The 16,880-nt window shown below is 42.3% G+C and overlaps 1 protein-coding gene across 3 annotated transcripts in view; it reads left to right on the forward strand.

Moving 5' to 3' along the window:
- The window catches only part of NF1 (neurofibromin 1), a 224,132-nt gene that overhangs the window by 74,023 nt on the left and 133,229 nt on the right, over positions 1-16,880 (forward strand). For all 3 annotated transcript variants that reach the window (XM_073664574.1, XM_073664575.1, XM_073664576.1), the window contains exons 25-29: positions 927-1,108; positions 1,535-1,746; positions 4,259-4,420; positions 5,103-5,206; positions 14,608-14,743. In XM_073664574.1, coding sequence (XP_073520675.1) covers positions 927-1,108; positions 1,535-1,746; positions 4,259-4,420; positions 5,103-5,206; positions 14,608-14,743 — 796 coding nt within the window. The remainder of the gene's footprint in view (positions 1-926; positions 1,109-1,534; positions 1,747-4,258; positions 4,421-5,102; positions 5,207-14,607; positions 14,744-16,880) is intronic.

The raw sequence follows: 16,880 nt of genomic DNA on the forward strand, positions 1-16,880 counted from the left end.
CATAAGACCTCATTCAGACGTTTATCACATACATGTCCTATCTGCGCTTTTCACACATATATAACATACCCCTTGGAATTTTTGGTGGTGTTCACATGTCTGTGATTTCGGACACAGATCAAAATCAAGCAACCAAGTCCATAGGTCTGTGAAAATAATTTTAACAGTACAATGGGTAGAAGAAGGCTTTTTTTTTTTTTAATAGAAGAAAATCACAGATGTTACGCTCATGGTAAAAAGAGGCACATTGACCAAATAGGGAAGGAAATTGGATTCAAAACAACGATGAACGGTCCATTTTTTTTTGTTTTTTTATCCACATACATGAGAAAAAACTGACATCAGATTAAGGCCTAATCTCTTGGCCTAATGCTAGTTTTATTGACGGCTGTTCCCGACCTCCACATATAAATGCGCTCATTGGAGCATACATCTGTTCTCAAAGGACACCTGGAGCTGACCTTTACCCTTTAAAATCAAAAGAATTGGGCATGTTGAAATCCAATATGTCCGAGCCTTTGTTCCACTGATATCTGCCGTCATAGATGGTCAATCCTGCCAAGGTTGGCTGGTTTGGCCACTTTTATGGCATCGGATTTTACAGAGAAATATGTTTGACTCTTATCTGAGCTCAATATAACCCCACACACAGCCTATTGTTTTTAAAATAAATTTTCAGCATTTTCTTCGATTGCTCATAGTGGAGACATGACTGACTGCCCGATGACCAACTCTAGGTCGGGACAGCTGAACACATCCAAATATTATATGGTTGCTCATAAATTTTAAATGGCCTCCATGTAATATGTCTGAAAGGTGTGGCCACAAACAGTGTTTTGGGAATTGCTCTCGCCAGCAGAAGTAGTAGAAGCTTCCCTCAGTTTCATACCTAATGTATATCTAATAGTTTTAATATCTTTTGTTAGGTATTTCACCCTGTTCATGAATTTACTAAATGATTGTAGCGAAGTAGAAGATGATGGGACCCAGACTGGGGGAAGGAAACGAGGAATGTCACGGCGATTGGCTTCATTAAGACATTGTACGGTCTTGGCTATGTCAAATCTGTTAAATGCCAATGTAGACAGTGGCCTTATGCACTCAATAGGTGAGTTCCCATTGGGTTGTATCATCTAAAAACGTATCTTATTAATTTATATAAAATCTCTTATGCTTTTAGAAAGGTGTTTGCAGTTTCTGTGACTGAAGTCGATGAAATGTGAAATTTTCCTACTTTTCGATTTCTTATCATATGCATTCATTAGCTTTGTGCTGATGTCGCAATATACGGGCAGATCTGATTCAGCACTTTTTGACTTTGGTCAGCACTGGGCAGTCATTCTCCTGGGAAAATGTGCAAATAGATAAATGGTCATTTACATTATTCCTGCTCAGCATTGCCTAACCTATGCATGTCTTCCTGCTAAATCTCTCTCCCAATATTCCAGTGGCACAAAGTTCATGTTCTAGGGGTACTTTTTCTACGTAAAGTCATGTGGAGCTTATTTTCTCTTGGCAACCTTTGTATTTCTAGGTCTTGGTTATCATAAGGATCTACAGACAAGAGCTACTTTTATGGAAGTCCTTACAAAAATCCTGCAACAGGGGACGGAATTTGACACGTTGGCTGAAACTGTTTTGGCTGATCGCTTTGAAAGACTGGTGGAATTGGTCACTATGATGGGGGACCAAGGGGAATTACCTATTGCAATGGCTCTAGCCAATGTCGTTCCCTGCTCACAGTGGGTCAGTTAGTTTTTGTATTTATTTTTATTGCTCTGTTGTATTTTTGTGCTTTAATAAAAAGGTTATTTATCTAGTATATTAAACAAAAATCAGTTTGGCATTGTCTAGCTATGTCACCTAAATGTTTTATATGTAGGGCTGAATATCAGTAGATCACATCTCCTAAACCTAGAGCCTACGGTGGACAACTTGTCTTACTAAGTGTTCTCAGGAAATTGGGGTTATACACTGCTCAAAAAAATAAAGGGAACACTCAAATAACACATCCTAGATCTGAATGAATGAAATATTCTCATTGAATACTTTGTTCTGTACAAAGTTGAATGTGCTGACAACAAAATCACACAAAAATCATCAATGGAAATCAAATTTATTAACCAATGGAAGCCTGGATTTGGAGTCACCCCCAAAATTAAAGTGGAAAAACACACTACAGGCTGATCCAACTTTGATGTAATGTCCTTAAAACAAGTCAAAATGAGGCTCAGTATTGTGTGTGGCCTCCACGTGCCTGTATGACCTCCCTACAACGCCTGGGCATGCTCCTGATGAGGTTGCGGATGGTCTCCTGTGGGATCTCCTCCCAGACCTGGACTAAAGCATCCGCCAACTCCTGGACAGTCTGTGGTGCAACGTGACGTTGGTGGATGGAGCGAGACATGATGTCCCAGATGTGCGCAGTCGAATTCAGGTCTGGGGAATGGGCAGGCCAGTCCATAGCTTCAATGCCTTCATCTTGCAGTCACTGCTGACACACTCCCGCCACAAGGTCTGGCATTGTCCTGCATTAGGAGGAACCAAGGGTCAAGCGCACCAGCATATGGTGTCACAAGGCGTCTGAGGATGTCATCTCAGTACCTAATGGCAGTCAGGCTACCTCTGGCGAGCACATGGAGGCCGTGCGGCCCTCCAAAGAAATGCCACAGAACACCAGGATTGGCAAAGTCGCCACTGGCGCCCTGTGCTCTTCACAGATGAAAGCAGGTTCACACTGAGCACATGTGACAGACATGACAGAGTCTGGAGACGCTGTGGAGAGCGATCTGCCTGCAACATCCTTCAGCATGACCGGTTTGGCAGTGGGTCAGTAATGGTGTGGGGTGGCATTTCTTTGGAGGGCCGCAGAGCCCTCCATGTGCTCGCCAGAGGTAGCCTGACTGCCATTAGCTACTGAGATGAGCTCCTCAGACCCCTTGTGACACCATTTGCTGGTGTGGTTGGCCCTGGGTTCCTCCTAATGGAGGACAATGCCAGACCTCATGTGGCTGGAGTGTGTCAGCAGTTCCTGCAAGATGAAGGCATTGAAGCTATGGACTGGCCTGCCCGTTCCCCAGACCTGAATCCGATTGCGCACATCTAGGACATCATGTCTCGCTCCATCCACCAACGTCACGTTGCACCACACACTGTCCAGGAGTTGGCTGATGCTTTAGTCCAGGTCTGGGAGGAGATCCCACAGGAGACCATCCGCAACCTCATCAGGAGCATGCCCAGGCGTTGTAGGGAGGTCATACAGGCACGTGGAGGCCACACACAATACTGAGCCTCATTTGGACTTGTTTTAAGGACATTACATCAAAGTTGGATCAGCCTGTAGTGTGTTTTTCCACTTTAATTTTGGGGGTGACTCCAAATCCAGGCCTCCATTGGTTAATAAACTTGATTTCCATTGATGATTTTTGTGTGATTTTGTTGTCAGCACATTCAACTTTGTACAGAACAAAGTATTCAATGAGAATATTTCATTCATTCAGATCTAGGATGTGTTATTTCAGTGTTCCCTTTATTTTTTTTGAGCAGTGTAGTTGAGACTGTGCTGACCCCAGTCTCTGAACAGTATTTTGGATAACAGTCCTATAGAGAATGAATGGAGTGGAAGTGCGCATTCTAATGGGATCGTACAGAGCCCTGTTCCTTGGATTGCTGGGGATCCCAGTCGTTGGGCTATCAGTAAGTTATTCCCTATCCTATTTGATAGTGGATAACTTTCAGTCTTGGGGAAATTTCCCTAAAATGGATCGTCTCATTAGAGACCCCATCTTTCAGAATGTGACCTCAACAGCAATGTGAATCTTTTTTGGTCCGCATATAGCTGACTTGGCAGGGGGAGGCTTTGGCTAGCCAAGCATTTCCACTTCAGATGGCGAAATGTAGTATACATCGTAGCCACTCACCTGAAAGCGCCACTTTTGTAGAAAGACTCTCTTTTCTGGCTCTTAATGGTCCTGAGCAACTTGTGATATCTATATGCCCTAATGTGCATAATGGACAAGGGTTGTCTATATAAGACTTGTATAGATCCTTCTGTCAAATCTAGTTGGTAGTGAATCGTACTGAATAATACATTTTTATTACGAAGTATGGAAGTTATCATGTAAGCTATGGCTCCTCAATATGTTAAATATATATATATAGGGTTCAATTTCACAGCCTGCTTTTTTCTATTTCATACCTTTTTTTTTAAATTTTGTTAATCTTGAATTCATAGTTGTTTTTTCTTTGCTCCATGCAGGATGAGCTTGCACGTGTCCTTGTGACGCTCTTTGATTCCAGACATCTCCTATATCAGCTTCTCTGGAACATGTTTTCAAAGGAAGTCGAGCTAGCAGACTCCATGCAGACACTCTTCAGAGGAAACAGCTTGGCTAGTAAAATTATGACCTTTTGTTTTAAGGTGTGTATGTCTCCTATTCATCCGATATTAGCTTTAGTTTTAAGAAGACTTTTTTTTTTTGGACAACTTAGTGGAAGCCGTCTCTTTTTGTTTTTAAGGGGAGTCTAAAAGCACAAAATGACGGTTAAAGACAAGCACAGGCGTGCGGTGCACCCTTGGCATGTCCAAGGAGTTGAGTGCAACTTCCTATCCTCTTGTTTTCATCTATCGCTGCCTGCCTCTCGAGAGTCTTATTGTGCTATGTTGGTGTTGGCTTAGCCACCGTGTACTATTCGGGTTTGTTCGCATGATCAGTATTTGCTAGCAGAAATTTCTGCAGTACTTCTGCAAGGTTCTGCACCTCTTGGCAGCAAAAAGCACCTCTGAAATTCTGTGCGTTTTTTAAGCTTTTTTTTGCATTTTCATGCGTTTTTTGTGCGTTTTTGCCTGCATTTTTTCCAATGCATTGTATAGGATAAACGCTGGCAAATCCGTACAAAGAATTGACATGCTGCTTATTTAAACACATGAAATCCTGTCAGAAAATTCCTGATCATGTGCACAGATCTTCCAAATTCTCATAGGAAATGATGGGATAAGGATTACAATGTGTTTCTGGCCCATTTCTGTGCGGAAAAAATGCACCAAAAACGCACCGTGTGCACATAGCCTTAAGATGCAGTTCTTTGTATTCTTTCTTTAGGTGTATGGGGCTACCTACCTACAGAAACTATTGGAACCGCTGCTGAGAGTAATCATTACATCCCCAGAATGGCAACATGTCAGCTTTGAAGTCGACTCTACAAGGTCTGAATTCTTATGAAATTTGGAAATCAGTGGTGGAGACTTTATTTAAGCAGCTACTACTGTATTATTATTTAATTACATTGCGAAATAAGACAAGAACCAGGTGATCTCAGCCAGTCATTGTATTTATTTTCAGTTGCCTAAGGTCGGCATGTGTTCACTTTTTTTCAAAATTATAAGTGCAGTGAAACTTATTGATATTTGAATGGACATTAGACTTGGGTTAAGTTCACTTGTGCATTCAGACATCTTTTTATTCCATTTTCGGAATAGACAAACTGAATTCGCATGCGAAAAGGATCCAGTCGAATGTCCACATGGACATTTTTGAACTTTAGACTTAAAAATGTTTGGCTGCCTCTTTTGAATCCCACCTGACTCTATGCTTTGCTTGAGAAAAACAGGCCATAAAAACATGTTTTTTATCAGGACAGTTGTCATCTCTGTGACTCAAATGTTTGCTGGTCTCTAGATTATAAAAATTTATGATCTAGTGGGTCTATATCTGGTGATTTTCTCAAGCTACATGGACATTGGCATATGTGGCCATTCTAAACGTTTATTTTAGGGAAGGTTGTTTGTCTAATAATCTTATTAGGTTAAATATTTTTGCTGGATGGTTATATATACATATACACACTGCTCAAAAAAATAAAGGGAACACTTAAACAACAGAATATAACTCCAAGTAAATCAAACTTCTGTGAAATCAAACTGTCCACTTAGGAAGCAACACTGATTGACAATCAATTTCACATGCTGTTGTGCAAATGGAATAGACAATAGATGGAAATTATTGGCAATTATTAAGACACCCTCAATAAAGGAGTGGTTCTGCAGGTGGGGACCACAGACCACATCTCAGTACCAATGCTTTCTGGCTGATGTTTTGGTCACTTCTGAATGTTGGTTGTGCTTTCACACTCGTAGTAGCATGAGACGGACTCTACAACCCACAGAAGTTGCTCAGGTAGTGCAGCTCATCCAGGATGACACATCAATGCGAGCTGTGGCAAGAAGGTTTGCTGTGTCTGTCAGCGTAGTGTCCAGAGGCTGGAGGCGCTACCAGGAGAGAAGCCAGTACACGAGGAGACGTGGAGGGGGCCGTAGGAGGGCAACAACCCAGCAGCAGGACCACTACCTCCGCCTTTGTACAAGGAGGAACAGGAGGAGCACTGCCATAGCCCTGCAAAATTACCTCCAGCAGGCCACAAATGTGCATGTGTCTGCACAAACGGTTAGAAACCGACTCCATGAGGGTGGTATGAGGGCCTGACGTCCACAGATGGGGGTTGTGCTCACAGCCCAACACCGTGCAGGGCGCTTAGCATTTGCCACAGAACACCAGGATTGGCAAAGTCGCCACTGGCGCCCTGTGCTCTTCACAGATGAAAGCAGATTCACACTGAGCACATGTGACAGACGTGACAGAGTCTGGAGACGCCGTGGAAAGCGATCTGCTGCCTGCTACATCCTTCAGCATGACCGGTTTGGCAGTGGGTCAGTAATGGTGTGGGGTGGCATTTCTTTGAAGGGCCGCACAGCCCTCCATGTGCTCGCCAGAGGTAGCCTAACTGCCATTAGGTACCGAGATGAGATCCTCAGACCCCTTGTGAGACCATATGCTGGTGAGGTTGGCCCTGGGTTCCTCCTAATGCAGGACAATGCCAGACCTCATGTGGCTGGAGTGTGTCAGCAGTTAATGCAAGATGAAGGTATTGAAGCTATGGACTGGCCCGCCCGTTCCCCAGACCTGAATCCGATTGAGCACATCTGGGTCATAATGTCTCGCTCCATCCACCAACGTCACGTTGCACCACAGACTGTCCAGGAGTTGGCTGATGCTTTAGTCCAGGTCTGGGAGGAGATCCCACAGGAGACCATCCGCAACCTCATCAGGAGCATGCCCAGGCGTTGTAGGGAGGTCATACAGGCACGTGGAGGCCAAACACAATACTGAGCCTCATTTTGACTTGTTTTAAGGACATTACATCAAACTTGGAAAAGCCTGTGGTGTGTTTCTGCACTTTAATTTTGGGGGTGAATCCAAATCCAGGCCTCCATTGATTAATAAATTTGATTTCCATTGATAATTTTTGTGTGATTTTGTTGTCCGCACATTCAACTTTATACAGAACAAAGTATTCAATGAGAATATTTCATTCATTCTGATCTAGGATGTGTTATTTGAGTGTTCCCTTTATTTTTTTGAGCAGTGTATATATTGTTGTAGAGCAGCTCACTCGGTTGCACACGGAGGTAGACACAGAACGCTGTCTCTTTAAATTTCTTATTGGTTTATTAAATGGCATAAACCAATATAGAGTTCATAAAAATAAACACTGCCCTTCTGGCATAACGGCAAAGCAAAAGAAAATGTACAGCATAGTCCTTGCACCTGCCGGGATCCAGCCACTCAGGGTTAGCAAAACACACAGTCCAGATTAGCACAAAAACACAAGCTCCTCTCTCTGGAGCCAGCCTCCCCAGATACTGAACACCATATGATTTTAATGGCTTGCTACTTATATCCCAGGCCACACCCTGAGTGGAGATATGTTGAACAGCCTCCCCACCCACTCTACAGCTGTCCTGGGCCGATTAACCCCTAGACACATAGTGTGCTGGAGCAAGCTTCTAGGTTTCAACTCACTGAAGCTAATAGCCTCAGTGAAAATAACTCCCCTCCAGTACACTTTGCCAATGACTTTGTCACACAAAAATATATACATATGTATATATCACATTAAAAGTAATACAATAAATAAATCTGAGTGCTACTTCCAATTGGCGTTGAATCTAAAACCATTTTCCTGTGTTTTTTTTTTCTGTACCTTCTTGTTCCAGTTATTCTCCTTAGTAATAATGGTGCAAGTATTCCCTTCAAGCTCCTGGGTGTTTACCACCAGACTTCTCTGTGGGAGCGACTGTCTTATGATTGGCTAGCATGAGAGGAGGAAAAGCTAACACCCACAGAGATGTTCGGTGGTACATGCCCAGTTGGTTGAAGAGAAAATTTGCTCCATTATTCTCAGAGGGTATAACTGAAACAATGAAGCACAGAAGGAAAAGAAAAGCTGTTGCATATCAGTGCAGCAGCGCCAATTTAAAGAAGTTGTCCGACCCTGAAATCTATATTTTTAAGCTAATCTGTGCTGTATTGTAATATACAGCTCCCCTATAAATTTTGTTTTTTGTTTCTGCCTTTTGTTCCTGTGGCTCTAACAAACTTGGCAGCGCCATGTGCTTTAATATCTAACCCCAAAGCCGGAGCTGGCACCGCCCGGCCTCAGTGTCCAGCACCGCTCTCTGCCCTCCTACTGCACACCCATTGGCTATCAGTATCTGCCCCAGCACTGAGCTCTATCATCACTGCAGTATTGGAAATAACAGAGCAGTGTCCTCATCTCTGGAAAACAGCACAATCACTCCGCTCCACATCCACAGTGGTGATAGAGCTGTCACATGTCCCCCACATCACCCCTGACATAGGAATACAGTGAAGTGAAGAGTCTATAGTGATGTGTGTGTGCAATAGTGTAAATATGTGTGTGTATCTCTACATATAGACCTCCTAATGCACTACAGCTGCTGCAGAACCTCATAATATGTACCTAAGCTGCTACAGAACGTGTGAAAGTGTGGCACGGTCCATTTTACCATCTGTGTGTGCTGTCTGTGTGACACATACCGGAATAAAATCATTCAGCTGTCATTACAGCGATACATGTGGGGCCTTTCCTCACACATCTGTTTCTATTGCTTACAGCTTACCATGGTTCATTCCTGTTTATCTAAGTGCATGTGAGTTATGGTTGTTTTGGTTGTGAATGGTGTTCTATTTTCCAGCGTGAACTGCACACAGCATTGTGGGCTCTATATGTGTGTGCCCACTCTCTTTCCCTATACGTCTTGTGCTTCCTTTTTCGGGCTGTTTTGCTTATATATCTTGTTTTCATATATGTATATGGCATTATCCATGTGGATAAATATATGTAGTTACTGCCAGGACCCTGCAGTCTTTGTTTACAACTGCCTTAGATTATTGCAGTGTTTTCATTATATACTAGTATCTGGTGAGGGTGCAGCACGCCATATGACCATAGAATATTGCATTATTTGACATCTTCACTTCTGTGAGCACTTATATGGAGTTATAACAATACCCAGGATCATCATTGTCCATATTGTACACTGGTATATCTATTTATGTGCTTCTCATGGTTTTCTCTTTTGGTCTATTTTAGACTAAGGGGTGTGTATTACTATGTTGGACATGTGGTGTTAAATGTTTTTATGGTCTATGTTAATGGTGTTTAATAAAGATATATACATTTTGAATATTTAATTAGGTGTGCTCATCCTTATGTACTGGCCCTCCTCTCTTGTTTTTGCTCTGTATGTTCAGAGCGGTCACTGAACCAGTCCTGGCTCTGCCCCCGTGACTGAAACCTGAATGCTGCTGGGGGAATAAAGTTCATTTTCTCCCCGGAGCGTTTGGCTAAGTGTGGGCGCCAAGCAGGTTAATAACGCTATTAACCTGCAGATTAACCCCTTATTTGCAGGTTTATAGCGTTTTTTTGGTGATATCTTCCTTTTAAAGATGTGCAAAGATAATGATACATAGAGAGATAAATAGATAATAGATATTCTGCAGATTTATAGCTTTACAACCACACAAGAATTTAAAAAATGTCAACCTTTAGAGCTTGGCATGTGGAGCTTATTGTCCAGCTTTGTATTAACCAAATAAATAAATAGGGGGATTCCAAGCCATTTTTTCTATTTTTGATAATCAGCCAAGGTAAAGCAGACAGCTGGGGGCTGATATTATCAGACTGGGAAGGTCCTTTGTTATTGGACACTTCCCATTCTAAAAATACCAGCCTTCAACCGCCCCAGAAGTGGCGCATCACAAGAGATAGTAGAAGGTAGTTAGGGTATGTGCCCACGATCCGTAGCCGCCAGCGGCCCCGAGGCTGTTGAATTATTTATTGTTGTTTATGCAAATGAGTGTCGCGATTTATTTTTTTTTTGACATGTGGACTTTCCTCATTGATGTTAATATATGGGGAAAGTCCACATTCGCACCCGCAAGAGAAATTGACATGCTGCTGGTCTGAAGGACGCGCCGCATGTCAGTTTCCGCTGGTGATCCGCAGGTGTACAGAGACGCATAGTGGACATGGGATTTGTAGAAATCCCATCCACTATGCTGTAACATCTGGTCACTGCGGGTTTGACGCTGCATGAAAACACAGCTTCAAACCCACAGCGGCTCCTGATCGTGTGTACAGCCCCTTAGGGTTGATGTCAGCTGGTATCAAGCCCAGGAGTTATTAATGGAGAGGCGTACATCAGTCACCCCCATTTACTAACTTAGTAATAAAAGGAAAAACACAAAAATAATTTATTGAAATAAACACTCCCTTACACTTCCTTGTTCACCACTTTATTTAAAAATAAAAAATAAGAACATCCCTTGCAGGTCCAACGTAGTTCACCTAATCTAATGTAGTCCAGCGAATCCAACAAAGTCTATGGAGCCTTGTTCTGACACTCCATAGTCTTTGCCAACAGCCACTTCCAGGTCATTCTGTGCTGCGCTTTACTCGGTGACTCTAGACTTGATAGATGGATAATAGATAGATTAATAAATAGATAATATATAGATAGATGGATGATGGATGGATAGATAATGAATGGATGAAAAAAAAGATACAGTGGGGAAAATAAGTATTTGATACATTGCCAATTTTGCAGGTTTTCCCACCTACAAAGAATGGAGAGGTCTGTCATTTTTATCGTAGGTACACTTCACCTGTGAGAGACAGAATCTAAAAAAAATCCAGAAAATCACATTGTACGATTTTTCATAATTAATTTGCATTTTATTGCATGAAATAAGTATTTGAAACAATAGAAAAACCAAATTTAATATTTGGTATAGAAATCTTTGTTTGAAATTACAGAGAAACGTTTCCTGTAGTTCTTGACCAAGTTTGCACACACTACAGCAGAGATTTTGGCCAACTTCTCCATACAGATCTTCTCCAGATCTTTCAGGTTTTGGGGCTGTCGCTGGGCAATATTGAGCTTAAGCTCCCTCCAAAGATTTTCTATTGGATTCAAGTCTGTAGACTGACTAGGCCACTACAGGACATTGAAATGCTTCTTACGGAGCCACTCCTTAGTTGCCCTGGCTGTGTGTTTTGGGTCATTGTCATTCTGGAAGACCCAGCCATGACCCATCTTCAATGCTCTTACTGAGGGAACGAAGTTGTTGGCCAAAATCTCGCTATACATGACCCCATCCATTCTCCCTTCAATGCGGTGTAGTCGTCCTGTCCCCTTTGCAGAAAAGCACCCACAAAGTATGATGTTTCCCCCACCATGCTTCACGGGTGGGACGGTGTTCTTGGGGTTGTACTCGTCCTCCTTCTTCCGCCAAACACAGCGAGTAGAGTTGATACCAAAAAGTTCTATTTTGGTCTCATCTGACCACATGACCTTCTCCCATGCCTCCTCTGGATCATCCAGATGGTCACTCGTGAACTTCAAATGGGCCTGGACATGTGCTGGCGTGAGCAGGGGGACCTTGCGTGCCCTGCAAGATTTTAATCCATGACTGCATAGTGTGTTACTAACGGTAATGTTTGAGACTGTGGTCCCAGCTCTCCTCAGGTCATTGACCAGGTCCTTCCGTGTAGTTCTCATTCCTGACCTTTCTCAGAATCATTCTTGCCCCACGAGGTGAGATTTTGCCTGGAGCCCCAGACCAAGAAAGATTGACAGTCATCTTGTGTTTCTTCCATTTTCTAATAATTATGCACACAGTTGTTACCTTCTCAACAAGCTGCTTGCCTAATGGCCTGTAGCCCATCCCAGCTTTGTTCAGGTCTGCAATTTTGTCCTTAGACAACTCTTTGGTCTTGGCCATGCTGAAGAGGTTGGAGTGTGATTGATTATGTGGACAGGTGTCTATTATACAGGTAACGAGTTCAAACAGGTGCAGTTAATACAGGTAATGAGTGCAGAGTAGGAGGGTTTCTTAAAGAAAAGCTAACAGGTTAGTGAGAGACCATTCTTCGTTCTTGGTAGGTGATCAAATACTTATTTCATGCAATAAAATGCAATTTTAAGTATTTAAAAATCCTACAAATATGATTTTCTGTTTTTTATTTTTAGATCCTGTCTCTCACAGGTGAAGTGTACCTACGATACAAAATTACAGACCTCTCCATTTCTTTGTAGGTGGGAAAACTTGCAAAATCAGCAGTGTATCAAATACTTTTTTCCCCCACTGTAGATGGATAGATGAATAGATGGATGATCGATGGATTAATAGATGGATAGATATATAGTGGTGGACAGACACACATCACATTATACTCGCCTATGTAGAAGCCTTTTCCTTCCTGAGGTTCCAGGAGAACACTGGGTGTTAGGCACTTTCTGTTTTCCAGTGACATGAGGCTTTCATGTGACCCTAATGTCCTGGCAGGAACTTCAGACTTTCCTGAGATTGAATGGTGGAGAAAGCTTTTAGCCTTATTCTCCACCATTCAATTCATCAGTCTGTCGGCTATCAGCTGAGTCATTCCCCTGCTGCCTGCCCCATTCTCCTGCTACAGGAGGGTCTGGCAGATACTGGGGGCATGGCTTCAGTTGTGACATTACACCAATCTCTGCCAGACAGGAAAACTCTAGTTGGGGAGTGAGCAGTTCCTACAGAATCAGGAGAGAGCTGCTCACTTGACTAAGTGTGATATCTAGGACACGCTGCAGAATGCTGACAGGGAGTATATTACACGCGATCAGCATTCTGCAGCCTAGATACACACACACATTATACACAAAGCCCGGACAACCCCTTTAAGGAGGTACTCTGTTTAAATAAAAACAAATCTGTGAACAAACCTTTTTCTGTGAGCTTTCTGACTGCAGAGTTTGTGACCTTCTATTTTTTTTTCTGAAGTAGAGAGGACTAAATAAAAAAAAATATATAGAAGTTTGATCATAAATCGGCTTATAAGAAAGATCAGGTTTACAAACTTTTCCATCAGGTTGTGCTTACTGATGGATTCACTGTTAACTCATTCTGCAGTCAGCTGTGTACTGATATGTATAAATTCTGTAGAAATTAAACCTTTCAACATTTACAGTTTCACTGTATTGCAAAAATTATTTTTTTGAATTTTACTTGAAAAAGCATGCATCTAAGTAAAAGCAAAATTACCCTTTGTGGTGTCCATATCCTTTAACCACCTAAAAATGCACTCCCAGCAAAAGTTCTATCCCATTAACCTCTCTTAATGTGTGTGATATAGTGTAGGTGTATTAAAATACTTGCCGTTCGCTGTCTTTTCTGGTTTCCAGTTGTCCTCCGTCTCCTTTTCTGTAACTCGTGACTTTAATTTAGACTGTCCGGATCACACTGGGGTTTGTGTGGCCCTGAAGTCGCTTTCAGGCCACATTCACATGTTCACAAGTATTTGGTCAGTATTTTACATCAGTATGTGTAAGCCAAAAGCAGGCGTAGGGTAATCAGAGGAAAAGTGTAATAGAAACACATTACAACTAATGTATTTATCACCCACTCCTGGTTTTGGCTTACAAATACTGATGTAGAATACTGACCAAATACTGAATGTGTGAATGTGGTCTCACAATGTAAGCCCATGGAGTCTCGGTCTTCCTCTCCAGAGGCTTACATTGATGAAAGTAGCACCGCCCCACACAATGGTCCTTATGCGATCTGGAGTAGTTGAGCAGCGCTAATGTGACGCAGGAAAGGTACGGAACAACTGTAAAAACTGGAGAAGACTGCCATTGGTGAGTATTTTACTGCATCTATATTGCTACAATGGTATGCTGGGAATGTAAGGGTATGTGCCCACGATGCGACCAGACCTGCGGGTTTGACGCTGCGGAGGAGCTGCCGGCAGCTTCCGCCCTAATTTTATGTAAATGAGCGGCACTTTTTTTCTTTTTTTTAACATACAAACTTTCCTAGAGGTTAATCTATGGGGAAAGTCCACATGTGGACCTGCAGGCGAAATTGACATGCTGTGGTCTGGAAAGATGCGCCACATTTCAGTTTCTGCGGGTGATCACCAGGTGCCCAGATAGGCATAGTGGGCATGTGATTTATAGAAATCCCATCCACTATGCTGTAACAACTGTCCGCTGCGGTTTTGATGCATAAGTCCACAGCGTCAAACCCGTAGCAAATCCGGACCGTGGGCACATACCCTTAGCTTACCCTTTTAGCTATTGCACTTTTATAAACCCATGAAGCCAAGTTGAGACTATTGTGCCTGGTAAGGTCATGCTGTATTTTTATTTCCTTTTCTAAACCCATCTTTTCTCCTAATTTGAGATTGTGCTTTACTTTGAAGGTTGGATGGAGTTGAAGTCCTTGAAGAAAATCAACGTTGTCTTCTGCAGATGACTGAGAAATTCTTTCATGCCATTATTAACTCGACTCATGAATTCCCTACTCAGTTGCGGAGTGTGTGCCATTGTTTGTACCAGGTATGTGAAACAGTGTGCGCAGTTATAAAATAGAGGACAAGGTTTGTTTTTAATTTGTTCTTATATGTTGCACTGGTTTTTCTTTGTTTTAGATACTTTGCTTCTCAGTATTGTTTATTTTCAGTATTCTGTTTATTTAAAATTGGGTTTGTAGATAGTCGTTTATGGAATATACCAAATACTGTTAGTGTCTTCCACAAATTTTAGCTTTGTTCCATTTACAGGTTTAGAATTTATCTGAAAGGGGTTTCACTTTTTATGATCCTTCTGTTGGATTAAATACCGAACTACCAAATGATTACATTTTTTTTTTACTCCTGATCTTCTTTTCACTTTCACACAAATTTGAAAGTTTAACTTGGATTTCCTGGGTGACGGTGTGAAAATCGTAGGTGTCTCCCACCCGCTTGCCGTATTGTATACCATAAATTGTAAGTGCCTAAAGGGTGAGAATTGATTCACATGACTTTGTTCCATTGGCCAGGTCAGGAATCTGTGACCCTTGGATGCTAGGCCTTCAAATCTTCTTCCCTTATGGCATTCTTTGGTCCTCCTTTGGATTATCTGGTCGGGCGCAACGTCATCCTTGCGTTGTGACGCAAAAACAACATTGCTCTAGCACGGCTAATCAAAAGAACAGATGGTAAGGGGATTTGCAAGCCTACTGTCCAGCAGTCACGTTACTGACCTGGCCGATGGACCGGAGTTCTGCAAATTGATTCTCCCATCCTTCGTGAAGAGAATAACAATGATTATTTTTCAACTTCAGCACTTTTCCAGAGGAGAGATATATTAGGAAGGAAGTGAACAGTTCTTGAAGTTGATTTGTTGGAATCAGAAGAAATTGGCAAGGTCAAGAATCTACTGTAATAACTTACTGATCGTTGTGGGATCTGATGGTTTGTGAACCGTACACATCTGAAGGGAGTCTGCAGAGCTCCATATAAATGGAGAAGAGGTCTATCATGAGCCCCTGCTCCATTCATTATTTATTGGACTGCCAAAGATAAGAGTTCAGGATTGACTTTTTCCGTTAGTCCTATACTCAGTGAATAGAGCTGGCATGTGCATGCTTGACTTCCACTCCATATATAATGAACCCTGCCACACAAAAAAAGATGTTCAGGTATAGTTTGGGAAACATGGCTGAGAGCTCGGTGTGTTGACTAAGCCTGCAAAATTCACTAGATGTTGATCTAATAAAATATATGTGGGATCTGCTGTATAAACAAGTCTGATCCATGAAGGCCACAACTTACAGGACTTAAAGGATCTGCTAACATTTTGCTGTTACATGCCACAGGATACCTTAGATCTTCAGAGTCTATAGCTTAAGGGATCACAGTTGCTTTAGGGGCACAAAGGGAGCCTACACAATATTAGATAGGTTGTGTTATTGTCATGGCTGTTTGATATATACCGTATACCTTATATACCTTATAAAATTTGTGATTGCAGTATTTGCGCCTTGCCCTCTTAGCTACAGCACTGTGTTCACAGCCTCTTTTAGAGATGGACTGTATTTATTTTAGCACTCAGTAATCTTAAAGCATATTTGTGAATACAGCAAGTGTTGCTCATGTGTCAACTGTGCGCTGAAAAAGAAGCTGCATATATGAATTTACCCTTTGTCCAAGTGTATTTTATGTTGAAGTATAGCATCTACAAAATAAAAGATCAGCTCACTTTTTTCTCGCTTTGGAAGTTAGGGTTATGTGTTTCTATTACCTATGTGTAGGGTCTTACTCTTGTTAGAAACGGATTACAAGTGATCTTTTCATGTAAAGCCCCCGTCACACTAAGCGAGATCGCTGCTGAGTCAAAGTTTTATGACGCAACAGCGACCTCAGCAGCGATCTCGCTACGTTTGACACTTAGCCGCGACCAGGCCCCTGCTGTGAGATCGCTGGTCCTGTCGAAATGACCTGGACCATTTTTTGATCGTTGAGGTCCCGCTGGGTAGCATGCATCGGTGTGTTTGACACCTTACCAACGACCTCGTTGGCGACTCAGAACTGAGACACATAGGCGTGCATTTGCGTTGCATCGTTATACAGGTCGCCGTATCGTTTCTGCGTCGTTGGGAAGATCTAACTGTTTGACATCTCACCAGCGACCACGTAGCGACGCAGCAACG

The sequence above is a fragment of the Phyllobates terribilis genome, unplaced genomic scaffold (assembly GCF_046119375.1).
Source record: "Phyllobates terribilis strain yellow unplaced genomic scaffold, ASM4611937v1 Scaffold_2__4_contigs__length_985480577, whole genome shotgun sequence".
In the NCBI taxonomy this organism is placed as follows: domain Eukaryota; kingdom Metazoa; phylum Chordata; class Amphibia; order Anura; family Dendrobatidae; genus Phyllobates; species Phyllobates terribilis.